This window comes from Thamnophis sirtalis, unplaced genomic scaffold (genome assembly GCF_051295495.1).
Source record: "Thamnophis sirtalis isolate CommonGarterSnake01/CBP01778 unplaced genomic scaffold, rThaSir2_p1.2 scaffold_1, whole genome shotgun sequence".
Classification (NCBI taxonomy): domain Eukaryota; kingdom Metazoa; phylum Chordata; class Lepidosauria; order Squamata; family Natricidae; genus Thamnophis; species Thamnophis sirtalis.
In genome coordinates this window covers 130,852,663-130,869,522 of record NW_028261381.1, presented here as the reverse complement: position 1 = coordinate 130,869,522, position 16,860 = coordinate 130,852,663, and the positions used below count along the sequence as shown (strand labels likewise).

Here is a 16,860-nt window from a genome sequence, read left to right as displayed (position 1 = left end):
TTAATTGGAATTTTATTGGTCTGAAAGCGAACTTTAAAGTATGTAAGAGGAAGTTAAAAAAAGTATTAGAATGTTTTAATTTTAGAAATGTTTTTTTTAAAAAAACACCTTGTGTTTTAAAAAGGATGAAAAAAAATCTTTTCCCCTTTAAGGTTAAAGGAGCTGAAAGAATACAGTGAATTTTGTTAACATAAATGGTGATAGTTTATAAAGATTAATGCGTACAAATAGAAATACATATCTTTTTCAACAGCAAAGAAGATAAAGCAGTAATGGTTAAATTGATTGTTCTGTTGAAAGAGGAGAATATATTGTTTTTTATTTGGATATCACTTCTAGATTTTGTGCTTGTGATGAAAAAACAATTAAACATTGACTTTGGTTTTGCTGATTAGATAGTTTTGTTGTTATAGAAATGGCTAGTTATACTAATGTGTAAAAATAAAAAAGTTGAGATTGTAAAGTTGTTATCTTATACTGTGCTAAAAGTGTCTGAAGTCAATCCATTTTTCTTTTTTTCCTTGTACCTCATTTTTTTTTCTGCCATTAATTTCCTATTTCTTTTTCTCTTTGTATTTTATACATTGATAAAACAATAAGAGTTTTAGGGAAAGAATAAGTTCTCTATTTGTTATGCTCTACTTATAAAAGTCTTATTTTCTTCTCAATTAAAGTCTCACTATGTTGGAGGAATTCAGCAAGGGGATTTCATTCATGTATGAACAGTTAAAAGAGCTAAGAAAGCTCAGGAAGTCTGGCTCCATTCTAGGTCAGGGTCAGGGTCAGGGCCAGGTCTTGCCCATCGTTAGAGACAACACCACTACCTCATTTAGACACACATACAATATATTTTTCTCCATGTTTGCCAAGTCCTTCTCTGTTAGTGGAAAAAAGTCAAAAGCCTATTATCTATTTTAGGATAATGCACTGGGAGCTTTTAAATTATCAAAGGTGGAAGATCAGATTAAGCTGTTAGCATGGAGACGGTATTAATAGAGTGTCAAGCATTTAGCTCTTAAACGTTTTTGTTTTCTTTCTGGTCTAAAATAAATCCATTGAATCTATTTATTTATTTATTTATTTGCCAATGCTTATTTCGTGCTGCAACAAAGCAGATAATTCATGGGATGCCACTTTGCAAGTTTAAGGACTTTGCGTGGGAACAACAGAGAGGCCAATTCCTGTTTATGTGCATTTTAGCAAGCAGGGCAGAGCTCCCAGCAGCAAATACAGAAGATGACCTTTACCAGAATTCTAAATGTTGTTGACAAAGACACGCAATCTAGATGGAAATTATATGTAATGGTATCTACTAGATTTACATTCTGAACACTGAAACCGGATTTTACCAGTTTAAAATAGTACTGTCGTAGTCATAAAACCTGGCTTGCGGTTATTTTGAATCACAAAAAATAAAATTAAATATAATCAACATCAATCTTTTTCACATGAAAAAAAACCCTTCTCTCTCACAGGATAAGAAGACCAATACCGATGTTTCTGCTACCCAGCATACACCTTCCAACTGGCAAAGCAGCACTAGTTTTATGACCAGCTCCTTGCTTTCTAAGTCTGAATGTAAGAATTGAGATTTCATTGAGAATCCTTGTAAACCTTTCAGTGAAATGACCAGTGATTTGTTTTGGGAAATCAAAAACTTTCTCTTTGGTGCACTGAATTCCTTCTTTCTTTGGTTACCGTAATGAGAATATAATTCAAGTTCTACAAATGCATAGAGGCTTTTCAGCAATTAAAGTATGTAGACATGTCTCAACCCTAATTGAAAGAAAGAAGTCATTGGAAACTATCGGGTGTCCTTGCATTTAACGAAATCATGTTTTTTTTTCTTGAATGTATTATCTAAAACATTTGTCTAGAAAATAAACTTATGATTGGACATCTAGGACTACCTTTGTTTATTTCCATTTGAACAAAATAGATAGTATACTTCTATAAGAGAATTTAAAACAATAAGAGTCTTGCCAACTGTCCTTATCGAAAGGCAAGTGGACTTTCGCTTCTCATTTTTGAAGCTTCTTAAGCTCCAGAGAAGCTTCTTGGATGAGAAGTGAAACATCTTCAAAGAAAAATCAGAAAGTCCACTTGCCTCTTGAAAAAGCATCTTTAGGACAACCATGACCAGGATGACTGAGACTCCATGGACATTTAGCGATGTCATTATCAAAGATTTCCAAACACCATCAGTATCAAAAATGTGTATTTCAAATTCTAGGGGGAAAATAAAAGGTAAACACTTTGATGAAAGGCTTGTACAAATCATGGTTTGGTCTTGGTAAATAAATACTGAATTGTTTTAGGTAGTTCATAAGAAAATAATCAATATTACAAAATGAATAATTTATTTTTAATCACATGAGATCTTGATGAATTTCTTTGGCAGTCCATCTCCAATACCATGTATGTGCAGTGAAGGGATTCCAGAAGAATTCATATAATAGTTTAAATCTTTGCCTACCATGTCATGCAATTAATTAAATCCATATTTCTCTATCAGGAGTATTGTTTAGTATAAAAATCTAGCTTCTGTCTGATGTTGGCTATTTTTAAATTAAATAACATCAAATTGTTATTAAGTTCTAGGCATCCCTTCAAAACAACTTCACGAAGTCACATGGACTTATTTCTGAAAGACCATGGAAGGTGGTCTTTCAGAAGAAGTGAAGTTAAATGATTACCAGACTTTGCCTGGGTTTGGAGCACTTCACTACAGAAGAACTCTGAGAAGAGGTTTCTTCAAATTCTGTAGGAGAAGGCTGAGCATTTCAGACTGGGCATCTGTGACATTGTGTGTCCAAGATGTCCTGGTTGGGCAACTACAGTGAATGCTGCAGGCAGTCTCATACAGTATGTACTAAAGCTGCTCAGCCTGGATCCTCACTTGCAAAAGATGGATGTGTAGTGTAGGAGGTTCCCAGTTTTGCCAAGTGAGTTGGAGAAAGTCGCTGAGTGGCACATTATGCTTCTAAAAAATCTTCCAGATTGAGTGATTCCTTTTCATAATGCAGGAATTTCCACCGCACATTTTGAAGCTAACCAACTTAAAGCCTCTTAGCAACTGCCAAAGTATTCCAGATCTGGTGGTTCACACTTGCAAAGTGAATTGCAAGTAATCCAAAACTGGCCAGTCTTGAAGCTTTGGAAATGCTCGAGGAGGATGGAAGTGAGCTTTGTCCTGCAGCACGGTTTCAAAATGATTCAAATTCACCAAGGATCCTTTGTGAAGGCCAATCAGGTCATCTTTTTTGCTTTAGCAAAACAAATCAGGTAATCTCCAAAATCTGACTCTGTTAATCAAAGCAAATCTAGACCATTTCATACAACATGAGTAACACAGTGACTGAATCATTTAACAACAATGCCCATGATAACAGCATCCAACTCTTCTGGAAGAAAGATATGGCAAAAGAGATGGAATACAGTAGTGAGGGACAATGCAAAAGAAACTGTTACCAATCTCCTTTTCTATACCAAATTTTTGGTCAGAGAAACTGGAGAGATGAATGCTTCATTTTTTTTCCTGAAGAAAGAGGAAAAACAACAATTTCTTAAGGGCAAGCAATTCATTTAGGAAGTGAGTATAGCACTGAGAAAATATCATGGGAGGAAATTTCTCATGAGGTTTACCCTTGGGATTTAATGTAAGCATAAGAAGCCAGAGAGACTATGAAAAGCAAAACGTTCTCACATATTCTTCGCCCTACCTATGTTACAAAAACATAGAGAGTGTATTGCTTATACTACAGGATTGTATTTGTTTTCATATTGAGGGGGAGAGAAAATGCTAGCATAGAGATAATGAGCCAAACAGAAATGTGCAGTTTGCATGCTCATGCTTTTATTTCTGTTTATAAAGTCCCATTCCCGATTCCAAAAAATAAATGACATTATCACAGTAATCATTGTTATTAATTAATATTTCAGCAATAAAATCACTAGTAATTCTTTGAGTGAGAAATCTTGTCAAAGGGATACATCTAATTAACACAAAATTAGATGACTGAGTCTCCAGATTTTCTGGTCCACAGCTCAGGGTTAAATTTCTCTGTTCCACTGCTAACAGTGAAGCTGTACTGTAGCTGAGTAATAGTCATAAGTTCAGCAACAAATCATATGCTTTACGTGAAGGGCCAGATGCAACCCCCAGTTTCTCAAAGAAACCCCAGAGAGCTGATGTTAGTCAATGTATATTACACTGAATTAGATAGTATAAGATAGTTTCCAACATTTCAATGAATTATTTGGCCATCACACAGTTCTTGCTAGAAGAGATGAAAAAGGACCGTGTAACTCCTTGGCAATCCAAGCAGTTAATGACATCTATTCCTCTTCTGCTGTACTACACAGATTTTGTTTGAAAGCGGGTCTCTAAAGGCCAGATATGTCATGGTTTACAATTTTCAGCTTTTACAACACTTGGGAAACCTGTTAAAAAGAATTTAGAAGTGCTGATTAATTGCCAGCAGTACTTTTTACTTACTACCAGTATCCTACTATATCATGAACCACTTTTATACCTTTATAATCACTCAAATGAATAAAATAAACACAGAATACTACTTAATGCTACAGTTAAAAGGGCAACACCATTGCAAGACCTCTGCATTGTACTGCACTGCACTATTAATGCTCAATGAGAGTGAATGCAAGGGATGAAACTTGTTTTGAATGATTTACTGAGAATTAATCTCTATTAATTAGTCTCTTTTAATGTAGGATTTTTTCTCAAGAAAAAATTCTGCTTAATTTTTCCTCGTACTATGACAAATACATACAAGAAACTAATGTCAGATATACTTCATGACATGTGTAATGTCTTTATTTTAACAGAAACTTCCATTTACTTGAATTATTAATGCTGAATATGACTTCACATCTTTTTCTTAACATCTGGAAAACCAAAGGTGCTATTCAAAAGGCAGCTAGACTTTCTTTGTTTTTCCTTGGAAAACGTTTTGTTTCTCATCCAAGAAGCTTCTTTCATTCTGAATGAGTGGTAGAAAATGTCCACTCCACTGAATGTTCTCCACCATTCAATCAGAACTGAAGAATCTTCTTGGACACGAAGTGAAATATCTTCAAGAAAAAACAAAGGAAGTCCAGTTGCCTTTTGAAAAAGCGCCTCTGGGACAACCATGACCTGAATGACTGAGAATCTCCATAGACATTTAACATCTGGAAACATTCCTAAAATTCTGCATCTTGCTTACATGGTATTTTTTAATGCCAAACTATTGTTAACATAATAATAAAGGACAAAAAATATATAAGACTCTTGCTTTCTCTATCAAACTGTGATCATAGACTTTGCTAGGCATAGAATATGCTACCATTGGAGGATTAGAAGATGCCTGAAATTCTTCTATTTTGGGAGACTTCCTTTTTTCAATTATCTTTAAATGGGAGCATGGGAGTCTTCCAGACATACACACACACTCACACTCTGAATTATTGTTTTATTATTTGTTCATTTTTATTTTTATACCATTCAGAACCAACTGAACTATTAATTGAAGAGGGGAATGTCTGTGTGCAAACTAAGACTGAAGACAGTTTAGCTTTGTTTGGCTGGAAGATTCGTTGCTTTTTTGGGGGGGGGGATAAAGCTGTACATTGAATATTAATGTTTAACAATCTCATTTGACTAATTTTTCAAATGGTTTATTAAGTAACCGAGAGTTTATTAGGTATTTTGACACAACCTATGATGTATTGTATCTTATTAAGGTAAAGCAAATAGATTTTCTACAAATTGTAGTCAAAATATTGGAACACACACACTAAGGACTTTCAAAACAATACTTGTTCGGTCTTGTTTCTTTTGAGTTGATATTGCTTGTGATCAGAAATGGAGTTTGTGATGATTGTATGTGTTTGTTTGTGTATGTATGTACACACACACACACACACACACAGAGAGAGAGAGAGAGGGAGAGGGAGAGAGAGATTTAATCTGAGAGTCCTTGCTCAGATTCATAGTTCTGCTGACAGCACAATGAAAACTAAATAGATCCCCTGGTCCACAGTATTGTGTCTTTGTTTCTTGTGTATCTTTGTATGCCAGAATTTAATCTTTATACTTACTACTGGGTATATTTTATATTCATACCTGTCTATTTAAAACATTATTATGGGAGCTAGCCTGAATAAATCATTTTGTAGAAAAGAAGTTTATTTGACAGCATAATTTAGACAAGAAGGTGCTCATCAGATACTTAATTTACAGAGGCAGATTTATTTTCAACTGCCACTTAACAAAGTCTGCCAAAAGGAAAAAGAATGAGCCACTGCCTCTTATCAAGGCATTGATCTTAAGGAACTATTTATAATAACCACTGGAGTTTTCCTTTAGTTTTAGATTACAAACCGATTAGCATCTGCAGATGCTTTGCATTAGTGTTCTAAATGTATCTCTTTCCTGTTTGTACAGTTTTTATCTTTTCAGTCAATTGACAAACCTTTTCCCAGAAGCCATTTTATTCCAAGGCTTAACTCTACTGTGTATACATGTAGGTATAACCCAAGACCTTCACAACCTGAATCTGAGACCTTCAAAATCTTTATAAAGCAAAGTAGCAGCAACTGGGCTCACAGCACTGAAGTTATGCTGCTTATTCCCAGCACATTTTTTATTTATTTTATTTTATTGTTTTAAATCCTGCCCTCATTATTTTTACAAGTAACTTGATATGGCAAACATATCCAACATACCACTATTTTCCCCACAACAACCCTGTGAGGTGAGCTGAGAGAGGGTGACTGGCCCAAAGTCAACTAGCTATCTTTCATGCCTCAGGTGGGACTAGAACTCATGTTTCTAGCCTAATGCCTTAACTACTGGACCAAACTGGCTCTCTACTATAAATTATTATTAATGTAAGCATTAATTATACAGAATGTTTAGAGCAGTGTTTCTCAACCTTGGTGACTTTAAGTCCTGTGGACTTCAACTCCCAGAATCCCCCAGCCAGCACTGGCTGGGGGATTCTGGGAGTTGAAGTCCACAGGACTTAAAGTTGCCAAGGTTGAGAAACACTGGTTTAGAGCATTTTGTATACCTTATCGCAGTAATCATTTCCTGCTATGTTGAAATATATTCTAGAGCAGGGGTGTCAAACTCACCGCATCACAGCATCATCACATGACGTATCAGGACTTTTTCTCCCTTTGCTAAACCAGACATGGGTGTGGCCAGCATGAGATGCACCTGGCCCGCGGGCCAGGAGTTTGACAACCCTGTTCTAGAGGAAGTGGATCAATACACAAGATGGGCTGTGTTTGTTAGTCTTGATTGCTCATCTGTATGAATTAAGAGACTGTGTCTTCTGTCCTAGGCTTCCTGAGACAGTAAAAATCACATGCTTAAAAATCATACGTGCTATTGGTGGTGATCCATGCGCCAAATGAAAATCAGAAGAAATTTTATTAAAAAACTACATGGATAAATAATATTTGTTTGTTGGGAGATTTCAGTGCAATGGTAAACACAATAAAGGACTATAAAAGTAGCAACCCAGAGAAGAAAAAAAGGAAAACCTTACCAAAATCATTTTTCAACATGAGCAATAAATTAAATTTAAGAGACAGTTGGAGAGAAATAAATCCAAATGAAAAAGGATATACTTTCTACTCAAATCCACACAAATCATGGTCTAGAATCGATATGGCCTGGTTGAACAGCAAGATAGAAAACAAGTTAGAAGTAATAGAGATCATACCTAATACATGGGCAGATCATAATCCAATAAAAATAATTTGGAAGAGCTCGAAGAAGAAAAATAGACGTTGGGTGCTAAATCCACAAATACTAAAAGAAAAAAAGTACACCTAGCAGATCAAGAAAGAAATGGAATTTTTCCTCAAAGAAAACAATAATCAAGATGCAATATTACAAAACCTATGGGACACCGCCAAAGCATATTTATGTGGGATAACAATAGTGTATGTAGCCTGAAGAAATAAAGAAAAATTGAAAAACAAAATGTACTGCAGGAAACTCTAAAAAACTAGAAACTACCTTACAGAATGAACCACAAAATGATAGAATTAAATGAGAATGGGACTTAGTGAGACATAAACTAACTTTGAGCAAAAAGTCAATGCAAGGAAAATAAAATTAACAAGACAAAACTTTTTTGAACACACAAATAAAACTGGAAGGTGGCTAGGCCACAAATTGAAAAAGGAAAAAAAAGCACACGCTTAGTCCCCAAAACCCTCTTTTTATTTCAACAACTGTGAATTATGTTCATTCAGAGTCCTAATGAGTCACAAACAGTTTGTGAAGAATCTGACAGAAGTCTACCACAGTTTTCGGGATAAGGCTGATAAGCACCCACCCTTAAAACGCTGCCAAAGATCTAATTGCCAATTAGTTTTGCAAGGTCAAATGGAGCACAGAGTCAAAATGGAGCTTCAGAGTTTAAACCGACCAGAACGAATAAAGTTGCTTTCTGCAAAAGCTCATGTCCATTTGCTCCTCTTTTATGTCTTATGGGAGGGGTCAATCAACTCCAAGCCTTACTCCTGAGTTGCTCCTTTTGTCTTAACTGTTCTTGCCTTCTGGCAGCTCTGCACATGTGCACACTGGGAATAGGCTCCCCCTGCAGCACATAATTCCCAGATGCACCTGACTCCTTCTCTGCCTCCGACGCAGAGCCCTCGTCTGAGCCTTCCCCAGACTCCAGGACTGGTCCATGTTCCTCCCCAACCTCCTCACTGTCTGACTCTGCTGCCAGTTCCGCAGCAGGCCGCTGGCAGACCACATTGTGTCCCACTAAAATCTTTCAGTTACTTACACTTTTATTCCATAGAACGTTGTCCATCATTTCACACGACCTATTCAGAAAATCCTAGAAAGTTTCCAAATATCTAAATTAAAATTATATTTAATAAATTAAATTGAAAAGCTAACATTTATGTCCGTATGCTGATGGTACTGCAACAGTTGTGTGCCAAATCTACTCTACTGCGGGAAGCTGGATGTAGTGGACAAAAGACGATCAAATCTACTTTTTAAAAAAAGGCATGTTGTCCCTTGGTACTAAAAAGAACCTCCATGGTATTATTTTATGAATAGACAAGGCAATAGATCATTCAAGCATGCCAAAAGTCCCAAGTACAGGATGAGTAAGGAAAAAAAAACTGTTTAAACCTCTGGAGACATAGTCAAAGTATATCATAAGAAGCTTGATCCAGGTAGTACTGTATAAAACAGCTTCCTAAACAGGACAGATACACTGCAGTAGAGTTTGTAAGCCAGTGAACTAGCTGCTTGAGCAACCCAATTTTTTCTCAGTCAAGCCAACCATGGAACTAACAGCTGGAACATGCTATGGTTATTAAGAATAACCATAGAGTGGGAAATGCTTTTTGTACACCCTTTATATGATATTTACTCACCAATCTCTCCAAATTGGGACTCCAATGAACATACTGTAGCAGCCACCTAAAAAAGGAATCTGGCCGCAGAAAACCCTTTTACAATATGAGCAGAAGACTTTGTCCCTTTTTCAAAGAATGTGAGAATATCTACTAATTACTTGAAAATAAGTTATAAGAACTCAGGCAAAGAAACCATTATTCTGAACTGTTACCAGAAGCATCATTTGATAGCTTTCAGATGTCCTGTTTTATGCTGTAACATCCAAGGTAGCCTTTAGCCACAGGTAACCCTTCTTTCCCCTAAACTGTTTCTTTTACCATACACATTCATTAGCTAAAGTAACGGGTTCTAAAGGTTAATATTGTACTACATTAAGAGGATTTCCTTTTAATATGTTGTAAGTATATTTCTTTTTGATTTTATCATTCTCCTTCTGGTTCTTGTATTAGTGGAAACATAAACAGGATTTAGTATTCCATCCGGATGTTACTATTCATAAATCTACATTTTATTTCCTATCTGCTGATAATGTGCAATGTTTAGTGGCCTTTCTTCACAATGCTGAATTATTACACAATGCTGTTGAATTATTGACTTTTCATTACAATAATAGATAATTTTCAAATTACTTATGGTAAATAGAGAATGGAGATGAGAGGAGAGGAAGTTAATTAGGACACTCATTTTATTAGGGAACTGGCTTAAATTCTGATATTAAACATAATATTCCTCAACTCTACAATATGAATTTAGCATCCATCTACAATGCTTTAAAGCACTTACCAGGTTCCTAGTCAAACATAGAGGTTTAGGGGTTTCCTGATGGGTCTCCCAATCATGTACTAGCCTTGTCTGATCCTGGTTAGCTTTTCAAGATTGGTCAGACCGCAGCTATGAATTGCCATCTGACTGAGCTACTACTGCTAAAAATTGACAGTGCAAGGCAAAAAAACCCTCTGATCCCCACATGTGCTTTGATACTTTGATTTATTGTCTCCCCCATAAGGCAAAACTTGGGCAATTCCCAACATACATAAATGAACAGCTTCTCTCCAACACAATTCCCTTATTGAAATGTATACATTAATATCATAGCAAGGTGGATTAGCAGGTGGGGCTTTTAAACTTCACTATTGAATACTTTTCTAAAGCAGGTTCATCAGTTGCTCTAACAACTTGTCATGTATAACGTCTATTCAACATATATGTACAGTAACAAGCATACATAATTGATTTAGGAACAGATTTGTTTTTTGGTGCTGGTGTAATGTCTCAGTTACAGTCAGTCTCCAGAAAGTGTATAAAATAGCTAATTACTAGCAGTAGTTATATGACTGAAACTCAGGAGGTGCATTAAGACAATCCTTTATGTACTCTTGCTTAGAATTATAAGGATGAACTGGGGCTGTTATGGTTATTGGCTTCCTGCTCCAATATTATGATAGAATGGAGAAGACGAGATGGTGCACTGAATAAAAACACTGAAAGCTTTTAATATTATCAATCAAAATTTAGAGCTAAACCTTCCATTTCTTCTTTCAAAAAAGAAGAAATGTAGTATGTATGCATCACTAGTAGAAGATTTTGGATTCTTCATTTATTAAATTTCATGTATATGGGTTGAGAAATAATTAGGGTTAATAAATATTGGTAAAAGCATAAGCTTTTAAAAATGTAATACATTTCTATTGGGTACGCTACCTTTTGAATGTTGAATTAGGAAGAATCTTGGTTGATATAGCTCTTTTTATAGGGGGAAAATGTTGAGGCTTCTTTTTCTGTGAGTATTCTCAGATTATTAAATTGTTGAAGTACCGGTAATACACCAAACCACTCAATTTTTCTAGTTTGATTTGTTTCATTTTGATTTGAACACAGTCCCTTTGTCAGTACTCAGTATTGTCCATGTACTTACAGGAGCTGGGCATTATCTCCTTAATACAGCCTTTTCAATGTTATTATTATCAGGTGGCTAAGACTTCATAGATTACCAAGCAATAGTCATAAAAATCCATGACTGTTTCACATACATAATTCAATCCATGTTTTATTATAGGGAGATAAAATTGCAATATTTTACAGCTAGTGTAAACAGGTTATGAGAAGCATTCTTTACCCAGGCTGTTTTGTAGAAGATAATTCCTTTCAGTATATTTTTTTATAATTCTATGCTCAGACAATGAACTCAGTGGATTTACATCTGAGTAGTGTCATATCTGGTTACCCAATTAGTTCTAGAGTTCCAATATCTAACCAACTAGGAAAGTGGTTACAAGGACATCTTGACTTTTTCATACTTTATTGCTGCTTGGCAAAATGATAGCATCATATAAGTACATGACAATGCCTTGAAGCTCTATCAATCACTATGCTGATCATTACATCTTTATTACAAATTCTGCTAAGGTTATTATGAACTGGCCATTGTGCTAGCTCTTACTGAATTGAATAACTATCTTTAAATATTTTCCCTTATTGATAACAATGTTGTGAGAACTGGTAGGTGTTTTAACTGTATTTTTGAAACTAAAATTCCTTTTCACTTTTTCAAGCTCATTTTTGATTCAGCTTTTAGGAAAGGAAAATGGATTTCTCTAAGAGTAGGGAATTCATTGAACCTATGATTGGAAACTGTTTTGTTCATTGCATATCCACATTTCCGAGTCCTGTAGCAGATTTAACTCTTGGCTTCAAAAACTGTTTTAACTTTATGTAGTAAATATGGTGGTGGTTACTCTATTTTGTACATGTTTTCCAAAGGACATAGTAAAACAAAATGGTTATATCTATACATATATAACAGAAAAGCATTGGGAAGCCAAAATTGGTTAGTGCTCCATTGATTGTGTTCATCATGCATTTATGGATAATAGCTGTAAAAACTGAAGAAATGCTAGGTAGATAGGTAACTTGCTTGTTTGCCACGTATAATTCAGTTGGTTTTCATTCTCCAATTGACCTGACTACATCTAAACAGTTTCTTTCTATTCCCGCTTCTATGTATAAAAAAGCATGAGGTTGCCAATACTCAATTATAACTGAAGTGGGATTCCTGCTCTTCAGCGTTATTATCTTTCCATCTGTAGTAATTTATGCCTCATTAAGAAAGCCTAAATTAAGTTAGTTACTTTGTAGGCAACGTCAGTTCCATAGGGAGGTGAAGCCCATATCCTATAGCTGTTTGTATTTGGCCAGGGATCAAGAGGATGGAAATTGATTTGTTTATTTGTCTAATATGATGTACAATTTGGTAAATTTGAAGGGTTAAGGAAAAACCTTTAGGGAATATGAAGACCCATAACAATACCTTTTCTTTGAAAAGGTTTTCAAAGCTATGCATAAGTCAGTAACAGATGCAGCTTGATTTCCCATAGGACATTTTGTTTTATTATGGTAACTCTTTGAAATAGCTTCCCGGTAACTCTATCAGCCAGCCAATCTGGAGCAATCATGTTGTCCATGGGTATTCTCATGCCCATCCTTTGGAAAGTTTGATGTGAAAGTCAAACAGATTCATCAACAGATTCTCTTAAAATCGCAAAGCTTTTATATGGTACGAGCAATTCCCATGGAGAATTCTTTTTACTAAAACTAAAACATAAGTCTATCAAGCCTATCAATATAAAAAGATCTCTCCTGGACAACAGTATTCTCTTCAACAGGATGCTGCTGTAGAATCTCAAATATCATTTCAGCATATCAGGGTAGAGATTTAGAGCGGTGATTTCAATTTTACGAACCTTCTTTCTATTAATAGCCCACAGTGTCAGGCTTGGATGACAAGGTGGCCAATCAATTCCTGTCACAACTAATAGATCAACCTTCCATTAATGGGAAAAATTACATTTGAAGGAAAACACTTTGAAGAAAAAATTATTAATTGGATGGAAACTACTGTGCTAAAACTTACACAGATTTAATTGTCTTTAGTTGGGCAAATATTAAATTGATATTTCAGTTGAGTTTAAACTACCAGAAATTCTTGGTTGATAAAGCTTTGTACAGAAATAATAGATAATTACTTGTTAACATACTAAAATAAGGTAAAATCCCATTTTCTGACTTTTGCAATAATTAAGGATTTCAAATACCATAAGCAGAGATATGATTAAGCAACAGTGTATTTAGCAGTGCATCAATAAAACCCCAATCATAGATAAAAATCAAATCAAAAGTGAGTACTTAAAATGTTTAACAGCAGCCTAGAAGTCCAGAATTGGGTACCACAATAATCTCGAGGCCCACTCAAATCAATGATAATTTGGTAGCAGTTTTAGATTAACTGTAGTTCATAAGACCTTATCCTTTTTAATGTATTAGTCTGAAAATGTGCTATCATCAACTAACATCATTATTTTCCTACAATGTTTCAGTTTATTATTTCTGTCACCTCTGAGAACAGAAATTTTACACAAAATGGCTTCTGGATACAATCTTTTCCAGAAGATTCATGCTTGAGCTATAAGTTGGTTTAGAGCTTTCAAGATTGTAAATGGCAAGAATTATGCTCTGAAACAAATGAAGATTATTCATTTAAATAAGATTCTATGGCTTCTGGGTGGAACTCCAAGGATAATGTATTACCGTAACTCAAATAGGAGACTTAACTTTGCCTAGATGACGTTGTTTAGTTTCATTTCATTTAAAGATGTTGTGAGGAGTCAGATTGTTGGGGGCAATTTGCTTACTTGGTAAAATGCTTAGAAGGAGCCGTAAAGAGAGGTATAGAAGTCTAAGTGCTAAGTACTATTGCTATTCTTTTTTATTTCATTATTTTTTAGTGAATGACGACTTTCATTTGTTTCATTTTCTCTCTCTCTTTTTTTTGCAGCATTTACCAAAAGTAGCATTCGTTCAGATTTAAATTCAGCTAAAAAAGATACCAACAGCAGGGCCGTGAACAGGATGAAGCTATTGACAGAAAAGAAGAAGCTTTAAAGCAAGAAGATGATAGACAAATTTATTCCAGAAAATTCAGCTCTGCATCTTTAGTTTTTGGCAGTGGCCACAATCAAGTGTAACTATATTTATGAAAGCTTTTGGGGGAGCCCTGGTTCAAGAATTGCCAAATATTATCATTCAAACTATTATTTAAAACAAGGCAGGTTAAATCTGAAGATGCACCATACAGTATATTGTAAAATGCCAGCTTCCCTGGTATTTTCTTCGGTTTCCTTCTATCAATTCTTTGAAGTCTATTCAGAATGTATTTAATTGAGACAAAGAGAAATAGTGTATGTGTCTGCATGTACACTTGCATACATGCAGACATAGAAGTTGTGTACGCTTTAACTTCAAAGACTTAACAATATTTTGATTGAATAGTGTTCGTTCAGTGAAATATAAATACATTTTGTGATAATCAGGAAATACTGAATAAAAATTACTTTGTCTATGTATACAAGTTCTATAATATTAAGAAATGTACATAGTATTTTACAACAAAAGGTGCCTCAAACATATTATGCAATGATTACATTATCCTGATTAATAATAGACATAGTTTATTTCTGAAACAATGAACTGAATTTCCTCCATCTGATCCAAGGTAACAGAAAAATATAGCCTAATCCAAAATTGGAGGAACTCTTTGTAATAATCTATTTTTATCATTAAGCCCAAGAATAATTTTGTTTCTAAAAAAATTAAAACATCCTAATAATGTAATGAAATATTTTTGGCTCTATTTGTTAGAAGAATTTAGAGTTACACTATTTAATTTTACATTATAGATCTGGAGACACTTATAAGTTAATAAACAAATTGGAAACTTTTGACGGGAGAGGTTCCTTTTTATATGTTATTCAGCCTTTTCAAACAAGTATTTCCCATAATCATAGCATTTTCATTCTTGTTCCATCCATTTATTGAAAATTTAATGGAAATGTACATTCTTTTGGCTATATATTATGAACTGGTTTAATTCAACTCTTTCCTATTTTGTCATTTTAATGAAGTCCTAAAGTACTCTTTCCCTTCACCAGTCACAATTATTATTAGTTTTTTTAAAGTCTCTTGCTTCTGATCTGCCAATTGCAAGCCAAGTCCTCACAAGAGAGTCTTGAGTGCCAAAACAATAGTCAAACTAGAGATTGTACTAATGATATGGATTGTTTCCCAATAACATGGTGATGTTACTGTAGCATTTTCTCTAGATAGTGGCCTGCTCTTCCAAGACTGGTTATTTTACTATCAATGTTAATAATAATGTCAGCTCATTTGGCCCTCTCAATTCTTGGCAAATAGATGGGGAAGAAAGGGAGGTAGTGACAGATTTTATTTTCCTGGGCTCCAAGATCACCACAGATGGGGACTACAGCCAAGAAATTGAAAGATGCTTGCTCCTGGGTGGGTGGGGGGGGGAGCTACGGCAAATTTAGACAGCATACTAAAAATCAGAGATATCACCCTACCAACAAAAGTGCATATAGTCAAGGCTATGATTTTTCCAGTTGCAATATATTGCTGTGAAAGTTGGACCATAAGAAAGGCTGAACGCCAAAGAATTGAGGCCTTTGAACTATGGTGCTGGAGAAGACTCTTGTGAGTCCCTTGTACTGCAAGGCGATCAAACTGCTCATCCTAGAGGAGATCAACCCTGGCTGCTGTTTAGAAGGCCAGATCCTGAAGGTAAAACTCAAATACTTTGGCCACCTAATGAGAAGGAAGGACTCACTGGAGAAGAACCTAATGCTGGGAAAGATTGAGGGCAAAAGAAGAAAGGGATGACAGAGAATGAGGTGGCTGGATGGAATCACTGAAGTAATCGACGTGAGCTTAAATGGACTCCAGGGGATGGTAAATGACAAGAAGGCCTGGAGGAACATTGTCCACAGAGTCGTGATAGGATGGACACAACTTCACAACCAACAACAACAACAAATGCCACACATAAAACTGAGTATTCATTTAAAACTGCATGATCTTCCTGAGGAAGATTACTGCAACGTGCTCTACATGGGGCAGCCCTTGAAGAGTATTCGGAGACTTCAGCTTGTCCAGAATGCAGCCGCGCGAGCGATCGTGGGTGTACCTCGGTTCACCCATGTAACACCTATCGTCCACGAGCTCCACTGGCTGCCTATTGGTCTCCGGATACGCTTCAAGGCGCTAGTCGTTACTTATAAAGCCCTTCATGGTATTGGACCTGGGTACTTGAGAGACCGCCTGCTGCCAATTACCTCCACTAGACCGATTAGATCCCACAGATTAGGCCTCCTCCGAATTCCATCCGCCAGCCAGTGTCGACTGGCGACTACCCGGAGGAGAGCCTTCTCTGTGGCTGCTCCGACCCTCTGGAACGAGCTCCCCGTGGAAATTCGAACCCTCACCACCCTCCAGGCCTTCCGCAAAGCCCTCAAAACCTGGTTGTTCCGGCAGGCCTGGGGCTAAAGAGTTGTTGCCCCCGTCTCGAATGGTATGACTGTTGTGAGTTTTAAATTATATACTGTTATGTT

The 16,860-nt window shown here is 35.7% G+C and overlaps 1 protein-coding gene across 5 annotated transcripts in view; it reads left to right on the top strand.

The window, feature by feature from the left end:
• Window positions 1–15,180, top strand: part of CEP128 (centrosomal protein 128) — a 190,554-nt gene extending 175,374 nt beyond the window's left edge. For 4 of the 5 annotated variants that reach the window (XM_087725051.1, XM_087725066.1, XM_087725042.1 and 1 more), the window contains exons 23-24: window positions 1,476–1,578; window positions 14,235–15,180. In XM_087725051.1, the coding sequence (XP_087581177.1) occupies window positions 1,476–1,578; window positions 14,235–14,341 (210 nt within the window). In that variant the 3' untranslated portion in view covers window positions 14,342–15,180. Of the gene's footprint in view, window positions 1–1,475; window positions 1,884–14,234 lie in introns of those variants that run through there. The other variant, XM_087725070.1, reaches the window with a different exon arrangement.
• The last annotated feature ends 1,680 nt before the right edge of the window (window positions 15,181–16,860 follow it).